This window comes from Condylostylus longicornis, unplaced genomic scaffold, assembly GCF_029603195.1.
Source record: "Condylostylus longicornis isolate FDR11 unplaced genomic scaffold, ASM2960319v2 ptg000043l, whole genome shotgun sequence".
NCBI lineage: Eukaryota > Metazoa > Arthropoda > Insecta > Diptera > Dolichopodidae > Condylostylus > Condylostylus longicornis.
Window position 1 is genome coordinate 1,576,735 of NW_026578012.1, and position 20,857 is coordinate 1,597,591.

Sequence of the window (20,857 nt, forward strand, 5' to 3'; positions counted from 1 at the left end):
TGGCGATTTGTAATAAAATCATAATTTAAAATATGAAAATTATAATTTGAATATCGTGATAAATTTTTATAAATAATTGCAATTTTTTGATCATGACTTTACAAAATACAAGTAAATTAAACTTTATCGAAAATTTTCAAAAAAAAATAAAATTTATGTCAAGCATTAACGAAATTTTGATGAAGTTGTCAATAATATGGCAATTCTTTAGTGTAAGTCGTGTTTAATCATTGCGGTTATTAATGATTGTGTACAAGCTATAAATTGTTAATAGCGTTTGAATATAACAATTTGTCAAAATAATTTCTATAAAAATTTCTGAAAAAAATTCTAAAATATTTAAACAACTTGTGTATTAGATTCATATAGAATCTAGAATTAGTCAAAAATTTTTCATTACTTAAGTAATTACCAACAAAAACAAACTGAAATGTGCTCGTTTCTTCGATGGTTTATAAATTATAGTAATTTTAAATGTGCAGAATAAGAAAATTTAGTATTTTAAAACCCTTAATAATAAATTAATTCCATTCTCTACACTAAATTTTGCAAGAAAAATTAGTAAGTGTTTGAAATCGATTAAAAATTTGAAACTCAATTTTTTTGTTTTTTTTTTCCATATGTATAAAAAATTTGAAAGCAAATAAGTCGACCTATGTATAAAAAAATGCAAAAAAATTAATATCATTGTCAGGTGCTGCTTCATTTAAAAATACCCACTGAACGTAAATTGCTGTGAAAATACATTCAATACAAATGGTTCAATGATGAGAAGAGTTGCTGCTTTTCTCGATTGTTCTAAAAATAAAAATTTAAAAAAAAAATTATTTTAATTTTTAATCTTATTAAATTTGGTACTAAAAATTTTTAAAAATAATTTATACTTTGTATAAATTGTTGCTTTTCTTGTATAAAATTCTGACAGTTCAAATTAAATGGCGCACATTCTAAAGATGTCAAATAGCTCACGGTTTACTTATATGGTGCTTTTTTAGTTTCGAAATCAAAATTTCAATTCTCTTAAGTAGAATTTAGACATCAACCAAAATTGGACAATTAAATTTGACAATCATGAAATTTGAGAAATTCTAGTTGCACATCAAACTCTATTTGATCAAATATGCTGTCAAATTAATTTTTTTTGTTCATATCGCAGTATATCTATTTATGTGTATGAGTTCTACACACTATTCCTATTAATTACATGTGTCTTTCTTCGTGCAGTTTCCCGTATAATTTACCTGTTACACAAATTTATGTATGGCGAGTTGAAAATTTCCAAGGGAAATTGACGAGTTGAGAATTTTCCAATTTGAATCCTTATTATTTTGATAAATTCAGATGCAAAACTGTGGCAATCTTGTCAAAGCAATTGTTGTAATAATTATGCCTGCCTACATTTAATATTCACAGTTTAGCAAAAGTAATACACAATTAAAAACAACAAGAAATAAAAATTCAAAATAAAAAAACAAAAAAAAAAAACAAATTTTATTTTATTTTTTTTTCTTTTCTTTTAATTTTTCTGTTTTGTTCACATATTTTATAAATATTGTTGTTAAATTAATTCACATATTTTTGTTGGTATTATAAAATATATTGTCACATAGTATATAAAGTTGTTATATAATAGCTACATTATCATAAAAATTTTAATCGCCTGTCATAACTTGCATAAATTCTGCATACATAAAAAATATACAAAAAAAAGAAAAATTTAATTCTCATTAATTAAAAAACTTCAAAATGCAAATCAAATATATTTACCATCAAAATCTACTGTACCAGAACCATCAGCATCAATTTCATCGATCATCATATCCAAATCTTGATTTGATAATTTATCATCCAATTCATGTAGAATGTCACGAAGGGTAGCAACTGTTAAATAGCCTTTACCTTCACGATCATATAATCGAAAAGCTTCTTTCAATTCTCTAGCAACAGCATCAGCATCCTCTTCAACTTCAATAAAACGGGCAAATATTTTACAAAATATATTAAAATCTAATTTTTTTGCCCCAGATGGATTAGCTTCACTTAATAATTTCTTTTGAGCTTTATCATCCAATTTTTGTCCAAACATTTCCAATATAGTTGGTACATCAGCTACATCTACAGAATTTTCGCTATTATGATCAAATGCTGCAAAAGCGTTTCTAAGAACTAAAAATATGAAAGTGAAAGTAAAAAGCAAAAAAAATTAGTGATTATTCAATAAAAATATAATGTATTATTTTTTTTTTTTCAGTAAGGCAAGCCTAGACTGGCAATTTGAAATCTACATGTTCCATTCCGTAAGCCCTTATCTTAATGTTATAAATTATTTTTATCTTTATTTTTGTATTCAAAAGAGAAATATTAGTGAAATTCTTTGCGGAATGTTTGTACTGAATATACAAGGAAATTACACAGCCCTCGCATGCGCTATGGCATACACTGCTGTTTTTTTTAAGTTCAGCAAACAACGTTCTCTTTTCCTGTAATTAAAGCTGTTGTTGTTCTCAATTGAGTTGAGTTTTTGTTATTGTGATTTCAAATTTTAAATTTCATATTCCTTATACTTAATATTGTTAATAGAATACACAATTCTTATTAAGAATTGTATTTAGTAACTTTAATTTAATTATAGTATCAATTGAAGTGTTACTTTATTAAAATTGTTCTTATTAATTTAAATCAGACGCATCTCATTTCATTCTGTCTGTCAACTTTCTCAAAAATTAATAATTCTCTTTCATATCTTAAACGTCAGATTAAAAGGAAACACTTAATCGTAGCTTAAATTTCTAAAAGTATTTGTTGCAAAATCCAATAAAAATCGTATATCTATTTAATAATTGCATTTTTTTAGGATTTCTCTACCTCACAAGTCACTTAATTATTCTAACACTATCGATGTCTTAACATTAACTTTTAACTTACCTCTAACTTGCTCTTTGTCATATTCATCCTAAAATGAAAAATAGAAAAAAGTGGAAATTAGAATAACATTAATCATAAATTTTTTGTTTTAATTTTAACTATCAAAAAATTATGTTAGTAAATTAGAATTTATTATCATTAGATCAGTTAGTTTTCCTTAAATTTAATAAATTAATTTTAAAATTAAACAAAATCATGATAACCAGAACAATTTTCAATTCATAAAATATTGATTTTTATTCTTAGATTTCAAATTAAATTTAAAAAACCTGCAACTTTTGCAGTATTTTTTTTTTCTACACGAGAATATTCTCACCAATAATTCATCATCAAAATCTGAATCTTCTTCACTACTGGTATCGCTTCTATTTGAAGCATTTTTACCACCTTTACCATTTAAAATATTTTCAATTTCTGAATCACTACTACTAGTTTCATTTTGATAATTTCTAAGTCTTTCAACGCGTTGCCGTTGTCTTTGTTTTAAAACTTTTTTATTAACCATATTTTGAAATTTTAAAATTAGAAAAATATAAAAAAAAGTATAAAAACTGAATTATAATTATTATTAATAAATAATTTAAATTATGAAATATTAAGAATATAAAAGCAAAAAACAAAAGCAAGAAAAAATATTCTTTTTTTTTTAAAAAAAAAAACTTGAAAAATTTCAATTGTTTTTTTTTTTGTTGTACGACTAAATGAATGTTCAACAACTTAATCACGTAATGCGTGATTTAATATTAAAATTGAACACTTAATTGTACATTTTATAGTTAATTATAAATAAAAAGAAAATAAAAATATTTTGTCCACATAGAAACGCAACAAAAAAAATCGCAATACCTATAAAATTTAAAAAAATAGAAATTGAATTTGAAAATTCCACTTTTCTATATCGAATTTATTATCGTATAGACCCAGCCTATCATTATAAATTTCTTATTACAACAATTGAAATTTTCCCTATAATCCTATATAATTCAATTATATGTATATATATATATATATATATATATAGAAATATATATATAACCTATTGGATTCGTACAATGTGCCAATTATTTTCTTTTACACTGTATACAAAGCGATCGATTAATTTTAATTTAAATTGCTTAATTGTTTTTATTTTTAGAATGAAACAAAAAAAAAATTCCGATAAAAAATTTTTTTAAAAATGCACCACCAATTTCTATTGAAAAAATATTTTTTTTTTCTTTTCTATTCTAACACGGCTGCTAATAATAGTATTGAGTTTTTTTTTCTTTTTCAAAAATTTTGTTTGAATTTAAATAAAAATCCCTTTATTGACAACAACGCGTTTATAAAGAAATTTTTTAACAAATTATCAAATTAATTTTAAATTAAAATAATTAATTATTTTAATATTTAAATATTTGAAATATTCAAAATTATTTATAATTCGTACAAAATATTCAAAATTATACAAATTTTTAATTCAAAAATTATAGAGGAAATAATTATGCGGGAATATAAGGGGAAAAGTTGCCATTGTATAAAAAAGAATAAGAGAAGTATTGCCATTTTGTTATTGTTGTAATTACATGTGCCATCTCTAAAATATTGCCACACATAAAAATTTAAATACAACTCATCAATTCAATGAGTGTTTAAAGAAGATGCTATTAAAGTTTTCTTTGCTAAAATACGTAATTGGATCACTTAGTTTGACGATGACGTATGTAAACTATTAAGGACGATGTTTGTTTACAAAAATCTATTTAACATAACGTAACAAATATTGTCGATTTCATGTAACTAATTATTCCCGTACGAACGTATGTTCGAAGGGTATACTAAATTTGCCTTACCGTTTGTAACGCTAAGAAATAACGGTGGTAGATATAGACTCAAGTGTATGTTTTTGATCAGCGTCAAATTCTGAGTTGATTTAGCTTTGTCTGTCCGTCCGTCCGTCCGTCCGTCCGTCCCAACGATAACTCAAAAACTAATTGAGCTAAGTTCACCAAATTTTCACAAATGATTTATTGTAGTAAGTGCCAGAACCCTATTTAAATTGGACATGATTGGGGTACCGGTTCGGGTAGCTGCCATACAACTTCAAAATTTATTTGGCTATATCTCAGAAACTATAAAAGTTATGGTATTGAAATTTCACACAAACGAATATATTAGTAGGGCCAATATGCCATATAAAAGTCGTTGAAATTACTTGGCTCCTTCTGGTACCTGCCATACAACTTCAACAATTATTTGGCTATATTTCAGAAACTATTAAAGCTATGGTATTGAAATTTCATACAAACGAATATATTAATAGGGCCAATGTGTCACATAAAAGTAGTTGAAATTAGTTGGCTCCTTCTGGTACCTGCCATACAACTTCAAAAGTTATTTGACTATATCTCAAAAACTATAAAAGCTGTGATATTGAGATTTCACACAAGTGAATATATTAGTAGGGCCGATGTGCTTGATAAAATTCGCTAAAATTTCTTGGCTCTTTCTGGTAGCTGCCATACAACATCAATAGTAGTTTGGCACAACCAGTATTTTGAATAACACATAGTACTGAAATTTTGCATAAATTAATATGGTAATACGGCAACTTAAAGGCATAGTCTGCCCCATAGTTAGTTATGGCACATTAGTTATTCGCACATAGGATAACAAATTCGTACGGGTATCACAGAGTTGACAAGGTCAACTCTATTTTTTTTCTCGTTTTCTCTTAAAATTTAGTAATACTTGTTTTGTTCGAGAGAGTAGAATGCAACATCAGACAATCACAATCAAACGTTAATTAAGAAACCTATAGTAATAGATACTTGAAAATGTAATTTTTAAGGGAGGACGAGCGTATTTAGGCCATTTTTGTTGCATTTTTAATAATTTTTTTTAAGAATCAATAATGCAAATTAATTTTTTTAGTTATGTATGTCTCCGTTTGAATGACTTGTTTGAATGACATGTTGGAAATGATGTTAAGTAAATAATTTTCTCTAAATTTATTCAGGGTCTTTTTCATACAGGGTTTTAGATTCAATATTCTACTGTCACCACCTCCGTCCCGACATTAAAATCACCCGACCGTCATTGAATGTACAATTACTCCCTTAACAACCAGTGACCTGTTCAGATTGCCTGCAGAGTGGTAATGTTTTCCTGAGAATCTTTAAAATACTTTTATAATAATTTCTTTGAACATTGTTTTTAATGGCGCCAATGTGCTAAAATTTATTATAAATTTTAAAATATGTTAGTTGACATAATATTACGTCTCTTATTAAATGTTTGAAATATATTTTCAAAAAAAAAACGAAAATAAAAATGACAATTATAAATAAAAAAAATTAATATTTAATAAAATATTTTTATTTTTTTGACACTATTCATAATTAACATACCAAAAATGTCGCAAGAGTTCATTAATAAAATTTTTTCGCAAATAAAATATAAAAACACTTGCATACATAAATACTATGTACGTATTCATTGGTGCATTTATGAAAATTTCTATCGACATTATATTGTTATATGTATAATAATAAATTCTTATATTATTATACGATTTTTATGTATAGAAGCAATAATTTTAATCAAATACTTTTGTGTTAGCCGCCAAGGAAAAAAATAACTCTTAGAATAATATTTTCTGTACCGTTAATTGAAGTTAATTGAAATTAATTCGATTGAGTTCCATTATGAATTGTTTATAGGAAATGCAATCATATATATAATTGAAAATTAATAAAAATAAATTCGATTTATTGAATTATTTGCCAGAATTTAACCAAACATATTGTCAGGGTTACATTAAAAATTTTTCATGAATTTTAGTTTGATTTGATTGAAATTTATTGTAGGTTTGAGTTATAAAATATTCTCTCAATTTGGTTTGATGGAAAAAACCGAAAAATTATTAGTATCAACAAAATTCTTAACAACATTGTTCTTATGGATTCAATTGCAAGTAGTTCATTACATATAAATGCAAGTAGTTGTCATGCCATAATGTTGAATAATGGCATGACAACTACTATGTTAACTCATGTTAACATTTAGAAACGATTTTCCAACAGATCGGACAGAATAGTATGATGTTCAATAAGAAAATTAGAGAATATTTCTTTTTTTTTTTATAACAACGTGTCATAGTATTTATAACAATAGTATCGTAATAGTATTATAACAACAGCTTTGAATGTTCGTTTTCATTAACATTAAGTCAAATATTTCAATTCTCGTGTATACACGAAAATTTACTATATTCGGATTAATTTTTCAATACGAAATTTTTTTTTTATAAAATTCAAAATATTCAATTATATTCTTAAAATAATCAATAAACTTTAACATTAAATACTATTTAAGTAATTTACAAAACAAAATATTTTCAACTACAATTACAGTTTATTAAAGACAAAGAAGGTAATTCTTGCCAAAAACATAAATTACTAAATTGTTAAATTTTTACAATAAATTTTAAATAAAATCAGTATTTTAATTGATTTTCCATTAAAGGGTTCATTTAAATTCGATTTGTACAAAAATATTTTATTAAATTTTAATAATAATGTTAAAAACTGTTATAATTGGTAAATATGAAATGGTTGCATTAGTTGATACCGGATGCGATCGAAATTTAATACGTAAAGATGCTTTTGAAAAATTAAATATTGGTGTTAATCGATCCAGACGTATTGAATTATCTGGTATTGCTGATACTATAACAACAACAATTGGTGCAGTTGAAATTGATTTAATAATTGATGGTTGTAAAATATCAACATTATTTCAAGTTGTACATAATTATGTATTACCAATGGATATAATGCTTGGTAGAGATTTTTTAAAAAAAGTTATAATGATTGTTTCACATGATCAAATACGAATTTTTAAAGATAATACAATTAGAAAAAATATTTCATGGGAAATTTTAAAACAATTAGAAAAATTATGTCCTTGTAAGGAGATATGTTGTAAAGATGGATCTGGTTGTTGTAAAATGTCTAAAGATAAAAATGATTTATTTACACAACAAAATGAATTTAAATTCAGAGAATTAATTTGTATGTATTGTGAATTACTTGTTGAATATCAAACTGTATTAGAGGAATGTTATCTTCTTAAAAAGGAATTGAATAGATTAAAAGAGAATATTAAAAATGGTAATTTTGTAGTTTGTACAAAATAAATTGAATATTTACAAAAATATTTCAAAATTTTAATGTGTATACGCATATATTTAACGAATAAAGTTTAAGATTAAAAAATATTATTGTTTCACTGCATTAAAAAAGAATCTAAACCATATTTCTGGAACCGAAAAATCAAAAGTTTTTAAGTTGTAAAATTTAATTAAATTAAATTGAAAATTTTTAATTTTAAAGTTATAAGAACAGTGCTTATTACTCACAGAGAGGAATATTACTAAAATAGTACTAATATAGTACTATTAATGTACTAATTAGTATTAATATATAGTAATTTGTAAAAATGAGAAATTGAGATGAGATGTATGCTATGTTGTGTTTTAACGTTAGATTTAAAATTTATAGTTACGTCACGAATTATTATAAATAATATCGTGACAGCGTTAAGTCGATTCTGTTATGCTCTTAAGTAATTTTGTTTATTAAATAATTTCACATGTATACCGAATTGAATTTCAAAAATTTTGAAAATTTTAGAAAATTCTTAGATAAAAATAATTTGGTGTTATATTATAATCATAAAAATCCTTAAGCGTCCTTGTTTATTAGAATTGATTTCGAAATCCATAACAAATGTAATAATTAATATTTACAGTTATGTAGTATGCAACATTTCCTTGTATATATAATTTAGATGAGCTATGAGCTTTCCTCTATGTATTTTATCATGTATGGATGTGTCATACATACCAACATTACATACATATGTATATGTACTTGTATAGTACATTTCTATCTCAAATAACAAGATTCCATATATATTACTCATAATTACTCAAAATTTTATAATTAAAAAATTTTTTTGTTTACTACCTACACTAAAATTTTTTACAATTTCCTCTTGAATATTTCAATATAATTATGTTATTTAAATGAAATGAAATACTATGGCGCAAATTAATAATTATTTTGTATTTTATTATTTATTTTTTTTTTTTTGTTAATATTATTTTTATAGTTATTTTTTGTTCTAACAAACATTTAAGACAGGCGTCAATTATTATGTTTTTAATTATCAATCATTCAAGAATATTCTCACTCTATATAAAATTTAAGTAACAGAAATGCCATCGTACATAACAGAGAGTATATAATGATCTATATAGGAAAATTATAATTTTAAAAAAATATTTTTTTTTTAAATTATTTTTAAAAAAATTTTAAAAATTCAACAATATAACAAGTTGTCAATCATTTTACTTGAATTAAATTCTTAAGGTGTGTATTGTAGGTATTCAAAAAAAAAAAATAATTAAAAAATTATAAGCAATTATACATTATGATTAATTTATGTTAAAAATTGTAAATTTTACAAAATATATTTTAATAAAAAAAAATTTTATTTAAATTTTAATTAACCACATTTTTTTAATAATAATGGCAAATAAATATAGAAAGAAATGTTAAAAATTGTGTGTGGTTTCTGGCAAAATGCTTGTTGACATAAAAATGTTATGATAATGTTTAAAAAATTTTCTTCTTGTTCTTCTTCTTCTTCTTTTTAAATAAAATTGTTTAATTAAAATATTATTTCCAGAATTAAATTCAATATACAGAATAATTCAACAACATAGATTTCCTTTAATTTTTGGCAAAAATTTATTTAAAATGTACTTTTCTGATTTCCCTTAACTTTTATAAAAATATTTTATAATTGAGTAATGTAAGAATAACACTATGCAAAAGGGATAAAATTTACAATAAATTCAGATAGAACCAAATTTTTATAAAGCAGCACATATTCAATTGAACAAGTGAAAATACTATTTTTTTTTAAATTGCATACTTTTCAGATAAGAAGAAAAATTATTAGAAGCGCTAACCGGAAGATTGTGTTTTACAGTAAATTATCGACAAGTTTAAATAAATATTTAAAGCAAGAACAGACAGAAAAAAAGTATTTCGAGAAAATATACCTTTTATTAGTTTCTATAACAGCAACAGTAAACAGTATGAATTTCAAGTTTCTAAAACGTCTAAATCTAAAAGATAAACGACGTCAATAATATGGCTTAAAATTACGGCCAATACAACATTGCAATACTTGCTAATGCTTTTTCCCCCATTCACGGAACTTAAAAAGTGTTTGTGATTGCGATACAAAAAATTCTCAAAAATTGAAATTTTTTGGATTGCAATGGGTCATTATTTTAAGAGGCAGATAAAAATTACTTCTATAGAAATCAAGATACTGATTTATGCGTGTATATAAAAGATTCAACTTTCAATCTTAAACGTGTAAAAACTTTGTTAACAGACACTCGGATGAACCTACTGCTTTCTATTACATAAAATATGAAAACTTGTTTTCAATATTCATTTTCCAGATCTTTATAATATTCGATATTTGGTCATTATACGAAAAAATTATAAGTTTTATCAAATATTTGAAAAGCGTACTCCGGACATTATAAAAGATACAATAAATCTACGCTCTTAAAATATTGAAATAATACACATTAAAATATCAAAATAAATTTGAGAACCTCTGATATTATTAAATAAGTAAAATTAATAATTAAGTATTGCCAAAATGCAAGGAATTTTCTTTTTTCTCTTTTCACTTCATAGTTTGTTAATAAAATAAACAAACTATGAATTGAAAAGAAATTAATTTAAAAATATTTCATTATTATGTAAAAATTAATTATTACTTATAAAAATTATAATTAAATTTTATGCATTTGAAAAACAAAAAAATTTTTATTAATTTTTTTTTTTTTTATTATTTTTTAAATATTTCCTTTGGTACATAAACTGAATAGACTAAACGCTATTATAATTTGTCCTTGTTTGATGTTAGACTGCAGCCTTAATATACTTAAGTCTTTCTGCATTTTAAAAGTTCATTAATATTATTTCGTCATACAGTAGTTTCATATAAAATTCTTGTAACAATTTGTAATTAAAATAATTCATAAATTTACATTTTTTAATTTTTTTTTTATATCAAAAATTAAATTATTAAATTTTAAAAGAAATTAATTAATTAATTTTATACTCAGCCAAATATTATTATACTTGCAATAAAATCACAAATTTAATCTTGATTTATTTTCTATTTATAGAAATAAGTTGCTATAAAATAACCATAAAATTATGGTATTATCTAATTTTTATATATCAGTTAGGACTAATATTCAAATATTATAAATTTATAATTAAATTAAAATAAAAATAAATTTAAATATAAATATTTTCATTGAAATTAAAAATCGTGCCATTTAAACGAAAAGGGGCTCAGCACTTTTATTAAACTATTTAATTAATCAAAGTATTGAGTAATCCATAAATAATAATTTCACATTTTTGATTATGAATTCAGGAATATCTCAGGAATGTTCCAAAAACAGAAATGTTTTTTATATAACAGAAATTAAGCAAATTACAAAATTTTTTCAAATACCCACTTAATAAAATATTTTCTATTATAAATTTAATCTATAACCGTAAATTATGTGTTGCAGGTTTAAAAAAATAATTGAATTGCAGATTTTTTGAAATTAATATCAAAAAATTACAACTATTACGAATATTAATTGAATATTATTGTTAAGTGTTAATAATTTTTTCAATTTGGGCATAGTTTTGGGCACAGTTTAAATAAATTAATAAATTTAATTTAATTCAATATTTTATCATGCTCTTTTTCAATTAGATGATTTCATTAAAATTTATCAATTTTTATTTTGATTATTTAATTATTTTCTTAACAAATAGCCATTATAATTATAATATTATTTTATTTAATTCTATTTTTAATAATTATTTTGAAAATATTTTTATATTACTTCTTAAATTATTATAGTTTAGAGTTAAGTATATAGAAAATTTCCAAAATGAAATGCATATATGCACATAGTAACACCTGCATATTATATATATATATATATAAATTAATAAATAAAAAGACCAAATATAATAAACAAAAACAAAGAAAAGAAAAATAAATAATTTTAATAAAATAATAATTTTACTTTTGCCATTTTTCTTTTTTAAATTATGATTTATTTTTTTTATGAATATTTAAATCAAATATCAATAATTATTGATTCTTTTAAATTAAAATTAAAAATTTTAATTTAAAAGTTGCTACTATGATAACAACTTATATACTAAACGCGTCTGATTACAAAAAAAATTCAGCCGTCGAATCGAAACGAGAACGAAAACGAACTAAATGATCCCGAAATTTTTGATCAATTTTTTTTTTTTATTTTTTAATAAAATAATATTATAATAATAGAACAGTGTTTTCACAAATTTAATTCCAGAACATGGTAGGGTTGATTTAAAATATTCTTTACAGTTATTTTTTTTTTTTTTTTAATATTTATTGATTTGTTTGCGTTCCTTATTCTAATTTTAATATTTAATAAAAAATAGAAAAAATAAGAATTATATAAAAAATATTTATTTTTTGACCAATAGCACTTGTGTTCGAATTATTAAATTGTTCAACGTGTTGAAAATCTTGAACTTTATTTCGTACAAAACTTTTTTATTCCTAAAGTCTTTCCTTCTTTCTCGCTCTCTCTCTAGCATTCTTTGAATTATAAAAAGAAATGATTTAAAATGTAGTGCAAATTTTTCAATGTGTAGACTGTAGACCAATTCAAAATAGTGGAATGAGAATTTGTTGTCAAATATATATATATATATATATATATTTATATATATATATCTTAATATGTAAAGGTCTTATCAAAATAAGAAAAATCCGCTGCTTTGTTTTGACTATGTTGATCAACAACATTTCTATTTAATCTCTTCAATATAAATACAAGTCTTCTATTTTAATTTAGAATCTCAGAAGGGTAACAGGCTAACTATAATTTTGATTTCGAATAATTTAATTTTATATATACAAGATTGTAGATTATAAATTTGAATTCTCAAGTGTACGAGTATAACAATATTATTTTAAAGTACATTTATGTATATGTATAACAATAGTGAATTCATAAAAAATACAATTATAATAATAATGTACTTAATTTTTTTTTTATAATTAATCCAAGACATAAATTTTGGAAATAGAATCAATAATGGAACATAATAATATTTTTATATTTTTAATACATAAAATTTACAAAAATCAATTCAAATATTTCGTAATAATCACAAGTGTATAATAAAACAAGATTTCTAATTGAAATCTTACAAAATAAAAATTTTCAATAATCATCAAACAGGAATTTTTTTTTGATCCTATAAAAAAAAAACAATATTTTTAGTTCAAAAAAAAAAAAATTATTTTTTCCTCTTCGATTATTTTCCATGGACATAAAATTTTTTTTATTAATTTCGAAATATTGAATAAAAATATAAAATTCTTAAAAAGTTGAATTTTTTTCTTTTTTTCAAAGTGGAATGAGGTGATAATCATTAATAAATTCAAATTAAATCTATAGTACCTATACATATGTACAGTGAAATCCTTATATAACGAACTTTCATTTGGATTATTACAAAGAGGTATTGAACTGCTATTGACTACTGGGTTGTTCGAACGAGTTACTAATAATAATAGCTAAAAGACCAGCTATTTTAATAATATTAAATGCTGGAAACATTCTGTAGTCTCTAAGTATTAAAAGAATTATACAATTTTGAGTGTTCCTTACATACAGATTCTACTGAAAATATAGGAAATTTTCACATATATTTGAAAGTTGTCTATAAAAATAAAATATTAAAATATTTGATTGGAAACAAAAAATTAAATTAAGAAAAATTTTTACATTTTTAAAAAATAAATCGAAAGTAAAAGAAAATAAAAAAAAAATTTTTTATTCCAGTAAAAAAATACGATCATAAATTATTTATACGATAAAACATAAATGTCAAAAAAAATTTTTATTGACACATGTACTTTTTTTCATAAAAAAAATAAAAGCATTTTTTCCATTTAAAAATTAACTTAAAAAAATTTAATAATATTTTTTTATTGATTTTTTTTTTTAATTAAAGAGAAAAATCAATAAAATTAAAAATTTTTGTTATTTTTAAATTGTAAAATTTTGAAATTGAATTTTTAGTACATTTGTAAACTAAATGACAGATTTGTACAGTTACTTCAAAATTTATTGAGGGAGAAGTTGTTGAGAAACACTTTTTAAAATTAAATACAGAACAATAATTGCAGAATTTGTAACAATATACAATAAAACCTATAATAAACCCATTGTTTGTCAAAAAATGTCTTTAAATTTTTGGTGGTCTGTCAATCAATTAATGTTTACTAAAAATCAATTAAAATTTTTTAAAATGTATATATATTTCTATATACATTCCTATATACATAGAACTAGATTACTTATGTACCTATACAAGTACTTAAATTTATTTTGACAAAAGCTAAAAACAATAAGAAATTGACATACATGTATATATATTATATATTTATCCAATTAGACTCCTATATTATTGAAAATTAAAATATTTTTATTTTGATCTATTGACAAAAATCGATACCCTCTTGCATTAATTCAAATAAACTATAAAGTTAAAAAGGTTATTACCTAAATTACTTACACGTTCTTGGATTAAATCCAATATTAAATATTATATACAGATCTTATTTATTGATGATATTTTTAGTTTATATGATAGTATATGATAATAGTATCTGACATTTGTTCCCGTTAAATCAACTATAAAATTAATTATATCATGAAAATATTTGAATTTTTTGTATTTTGTTTCAATAAAAAGAATGTTCACTCATAAATGATGTTGAACTTGAAGAATATACTGCAGTGGTTGTTTTGCCACTTGTTTTTCTATTTTTAACACTTCTGACATTTGTCAACGTCAAATTGAGTGAAAATGTATGTCAAATTTAATGTGGCATGTTCCCACTTAAAATTTTAAACTATTTATTTAATTAAACAAATAATTGAGTTTTCCATGAATAATAAAGAAGCTTGGAATGGAGCACTTAAAACAATCTTGTGGGTAATGTTATACAAAATTAAGTATCGTCCAAGATCTCACATATTTCTTCTCTGAGTTTCAACCATTGAAAATTAAAATATGCGGAATGGTCATACTAGTTTATCAGTTTCTGACATATTCCCCAAATAAAAGAGATTTTATCACTTTATAAAAACTATCCAACGATAAACTGCACGACTATACGTTCGGCGATATTTCTTAAAATTCTATTCGAAATCCTTGCTGCTTATTCAAGAACTATATTTAAAAATCATCTCGACCGAACAAAAATATAGAGCTTCTTCGACCGTCGATTGTCGTCTAACGGTGAACCTCTATAGAAGCTAAACTGGGGTTTGAACGCTGTGTTGTACTTTGTATTAGAGATAAAAGAACTTGAAATTATCCAAAATATTAAAAAAACGAAAACTAAACGTTTAAAATAAATTTAATTCAATAGTTAAGGTGTGCGTTTACAAATTTTAATACTTAGAAAAGCGTAAACATATTTTATGTATTTGAAGGCCTGGGATGTAAAAGATATATGTAAGTTAAAAGAAAAATATTAAAAGAAATAAATAACCACTGTACATATCATAAATCAAAGTGATTTATAAATTATAATACACTATAAACGCATATATTCCTAGATAACTTATGTGTGTGTATTAAAATAAAATAGTCCTTGAAATTATAAAATATATATTTATCTAAATATAGGCTGCTCCTCTTTAGTAGATTTGATTAGATTTGTACAACGGGGCCAACAGTGCACCGCGACCACGCATAAGGATCTATTGTGTGCCCCCATCCGAGGGCGCTCCTTGAGTTCATCAGGAGACTCACCCTCCTGATAAACTCAAGCAACTTGTGAGGACCAGAAAACCGTAACTCCGCCAGGAGGTGCACCGAGGTCTCTCCATACTCGCCACAGAATCTGCAAGTATCCTCATTTTCCAGGCCCAGCCGACTGAGGTGTCCGCTAAGCCTGCAGTGACCCGTCAAAATGCCGGTGAGGACTCTCACCTGGTTCTTACCCATCCCTATAATTTTCTTAAATCGCTTCTGGTCATAATCTCCCAGGAACTCCTTGGCTTGCTGCAGCCCCGGAAGACTTCTCCAGCGCTCCGACTGCCTTCTTTCTGATTCCTTCCTTAATTCCCAACGAATAGTATGTGGTTCGATTCCGCTGAAGGGCTCCGGCCTAAGAAGAGGTGTGTTTGCCCCCTTCCTTGCAAGCGCATCAGCGGCCTCATTTCCTTCCACATCTACATGGCCCGGCACCCAACACAGTGTTACCCGGTTGCACCTGCCTAACTCATTGAGCTTCTTAAGACAACCCCATTCTACCGCGGAGGACACTGAAAACGAGTTCAGAGCTCCGATCACAGCCCGGCTATCCGACATAATCATTATTAGTAAAACTGGTAAAAAAATGTCTAATGCTGTAATGATTAATTTCTAATGCAACCGTTCTACAACAAAATTAATTATATCAAACATTAAAATAGGGGTACCAGATATAAATAATTATTTGCCTAAAATAACTGCATTCTCGATGTGCAAAGCGGCACATCTGCGCTAATTTGGGTGCGGTGGATCTTCTGCACCTGCACACATCAACAAACTAACTAACAAACAATATTGTTAATAACATAACTATATATTATTAAACATAATTGTTATAATGACCTGACCAGAGCTTGAATTCGAGACTCTTCGGGGAAACGACCGATGCCATAAGCACTGTTCAAGATTTTATACAGGACAGAATTTCATCGATTCTTTCTTTGTGACACAAATTTATTTGAATCAGCTATCACCTACGAATTTCGTTTTTACACCTTTGAATAATAAAATTTTCCAAATTTCGCGCATATGATTAATACGAATCTTAATTAATAAAAAAATATTGTCAGTACATAACCATGCACAATGTATACATTTTCTCAATAATATTTTGAAATTCCAATACATCTATATTATTTAAAGCGATTTAACATAAAATAAAGTTAGTCACACATATTTTTATTATAATTGATTTCACTGAAGCTGAAATGTGGGAGTAAACAGACAGATCAATACAGATGGCGTGTCAAACATGAAGGAATATATGTTTCCGCCGAAATCTCGTGAGATCACAATCCTTCCTATTGTATTACGAGTATATGCATTATGGTCGTTAAAGAAGAAATAAGATTTGATTATAGCGTACATCTTCCAAATTTTATTCGCATACAAATAAATAATATTCGATCGTTTGTTTTTTGAAACATATGCGTGTGTAGCCTACAAAAAACTAAAAACTATTTATTGAACTTCGAATTTAAAAACAAAAATTGGATAACTAAAATGGTCCCACTATAATATTAAAATAATATAAGAATAAATTATATTTTTTTTAATGTATACCCTACATCCCTATTTATTTTAACTTGACATCCTATTTATGAAAAGCTTGCTTGAATGCGTACATAAATTTATATTAAGAAATTAGAATCAATATACGAATCATAAATTCCTTTGAACAACCTTTATATGTAGACCAACATGCGTATAACATGATTTTCCTATAATACGATTATAACGGTTTATTAATGATAACATGTTATCAAAGCAAGGACCTATAGGTCTATATGATTTGCATATAGACCTATAGGTCTATATGCAAATCATAACCACAGCTGAGTTAATGGATGTTAAAGTTGCTCGAGGAGGTTGTGTTTTGCATAGAATTACACATAATCTTATCGATTGTCTTCATATAGTATGCGTAGTATATTAAGTCAACAGGTTACTCTAAAAGTTTGAATTCCATGATAATTACATCATTGCCGAAATCAGCATAAATTACGTCAGTCTGATAAATATCTTCCATATTTTTTTATAAAATTATTACTATCACATACTAATAATTCAAATAAAATACGAAATTTTAGCAAAATATATAATATTAAATTATGAATCATTCCAAAAAATCTCTTAAATCATTAAGGTGCCAATCAATAAATGATAAATCACGTGGGTTTTTTTCAAATTTTCAAAGTATATGAATTAAGAAATTTTATCTATACATTCTACATACATAATATATAAAAATGATCGTATATATTGTATATCTGTCTGTGTGTCCTTTATGCACTACTACATTATTAATACGATAACCATGAATTTTTGAGAAATTGTTTAGAAAAATCTGGCGATTGTTTCTAAAAACCAAAATTCTTTGAAATGAAGAAGAAATTCCTTTAATTCTTAAGAGTTGACTTTATTTGTGGTGGTTATATTTCGTGTCCAACATACAAGAGTCTTCTTTATTCATTTTTAAATTTTTAGGAAAATTGCAGATTCGGAAAATTATCAGTACTTCAAGAGCGAAAGAAAATTAAATTTTAATGTTCGAAAATTGAAACGATTTTTCGAGCCATTTCAAAGCCATATATACGAAAATTTAAACTCGACAAATGTGGTCAAATACGGGGTATTGTTAGAAAGATCTCGAATAGACTAAAAGCTTTTGTTCAGGGAGATTTTTGGAAATCGGCTCTGTGAGGTCTTATATATAACGGTTCTATGCACTGTACAGATTCCAGGATAATTGATATAGATTTTAATAAATTTAAGACGAAATTTTTCTCATTGAATCTGAAATAATGAATAAAGCTATTGTACTCGTATACAATCACGTGTAGTATCAAGAGAAAAATCTTAATGTGTTCGAGAAATTTATTAAAGCAATAGAATAAATAAAATATAATAAATAATGCAACTTCTGAGACCGTAGCATTTTCTAACGGTTAGCTGTCTATTTATATTTTTCAAAGAAAAATATAGTTATACAATGTCAAGTAAGCGTGTTTTTGAAAATTCAGTACTAATTTAGTATTTCATTGGCAGTTTATTAGAAAAGAAAGTATTTTTCAAGCTATCAAAAAAATGTGTTTGAAAAAATAGTACTATTGTCTCAGCATTTTAGTTAAGTAAGAATTTACATGGCAGTACTATCAAAAATGTATTCGAAAAGGCAGTATTATTTTCTTTTCTTGGAGGAAGATATTGAATCAATTTTAGAAAAATAGGTTTTCATTATTTATAAAATTTTTCAATTCTAAATTAAAAAATTTTAATTGTTACTAATTTAGAGAACAATAATTTTTGCGATAAAAAAATAACAAAAACACTAATATAAACTAGATTGGCAGATGATTGGTTAACTAGATTGGTTAGCTTGTAATTCCACTTTAATTTAAAATGAATTAAGAAATATATTCTCAAGAGAAACAAATTCTTGTTTCATATTAAATATTTTCATCCTAAATATTTTTCTGAGAAAAATCGACTTAAATTAATATTTTCAATTTCAATTTAGTTTATATCGAGTCTCGAAGTCTATTTTTTATTATTAGCATATAAAAGGCTTAAAAATTTAATTAATAATTTTGTTTAATTAAAGTGTAAGTAATATTTTACGCAAAATTTTTCAAAATAACTTATTAAATTTATAAAATTTAGAAAAAAATTAAATTAAATAAATTTATTATTAATTTATTTTTTATAAAATTATAATTTCAATAATTATATAACAAAATTAATATTTATATAATATTATTTATGTTTTTATTACTATTTATTTTATTTTATTACTAAAAAATATTTTAATCAAATCGCAAAAATTATTGCAATCGCGCATCTATATTACTTATAATTTTATACAAATTTATAATATTATTACCTTGACTAATACAATTTTAATTAGTTCTATTTATACTTAAGTATTTATGTAAATTTATATATTTTTGCATATATGTATATATATATATATATATTGCTAGGACATACTAATCAAATATAGATATGCACGTATACGTATATATAATGTGAATTAAAATATTGCCAATATTACATAATTATTTAATTATAAATTTTTTTTTTATTTTATGCATAGATGGCGTATAAGTTTGTAATTTATATATATAGGTTAGATTTGATTTTAAAATTATATAGGTTAGCATAAAAATTTTTTTTTCTCTGTCACATTCCAATTGATTTATTTGAAACGGGGTAAAATAGAAAAATAAAAATCAATAATTTATTAAATACTAATATGGCGAGTATAACAATATTATATTCGCCATTTTGATAATTTCACATATAAATATATTTATAATATTAATAAAAATAAATTTAATTAATTAAATAATAATATTTAAAAGCAAAAAAAAAAACAGAAACTTACCATTTTTTATTGGAAAAAAAAAAATATTCCTTTATTGTTTAATTTTTTTTTTTTTATTTTATAAATCTGTGGGGTAGGTGGTACAATTAATAATTTTAATAATGAACAAAAAATTTAACACTATATATATATAAATATAAAATGTCAAATATATACCAAATATTGAATTCTGCTTTTTATTTTTAATTATTTTTTTTTTTTTGCAAAAAAAAAAAATATATTTTTAATTTAATATGCCGTGCAATTAAAACGACAGCACGAAAAAAAGTGATGTTTGATTGGTCTTCAATATAAAATAGTTTGTAATTTAATTTTGTTTTTTTTTTTATGTATTTTACATATAAATTATATTTTATATATTATATTTATTTTATATATATACAATATAAAATATATATAAGAGGTTATATTCACCTTATTTTTATTTTACAGAAATTTAATTTTTTTTTTGTATTTGAAATTTTTATTTTATTAAAAATTTGTTGTTAAAAATCAATTAATTTGTATTGGTTTGGTATTATTATTGATTTGTTGTGTATAGCTAATTTCATTTTATAAA

The 20,857-nt window shown here is 23.7% G+C and overlaps 1 protein-coding gene across 1 annotated transcript; it reads right to left on the reverse strand.

The window, feature by feature from the left end:
- Positions 1-1,451: 1,451 nt before the first annotated feature.
- Positions 1,452-20,588, reverse strand: LOC129610025 (troponin C, isoallergen Bla g 6.0201). Its single transcript, XM_055522329.1, has 5 exons — positions 20,455-20,588; positions 20,299-20,364; positions 2,926-2,953; positions 1,768-2,166; positions 1,452-1,681 (listed from the first exon to the last, which is right to left on the reverse strand). Exons 2-5 carry the CDS (start codon positions 20,299-20,301, stop codon positions 1,653-1,655), a joined length of 459 nt encoding a protein of 152 aa, XP_055378304.1. The 5' UTR covers positions 20,302-20,364; positions 20,455-20,588; the 3' UTR covers positions 1,452-1,652.
- Positions 20,589-20,857: the final 269 nt, after the last annotated feature.

Excerpts from the sequence above, each read along its gene's own strand:
- LOC129610025 (XM_055522329.1), bottom strand. Across the intron at positions 2,167-2,925 it reads TGACAAAGAGCAAGTTAGAG|TTCTTAGAAACGCTTTTGCA; the intron begins GTAAGTTAAAAG and ends TCATATTTTTAG. Across the intron at positions 1,682-1,767 it reads TGGTACAGTAGATTTTGATG|AATTTATGCAAGTTATGACA; the intron begins GTAAATATATTT and ends TTATGTATGCAG.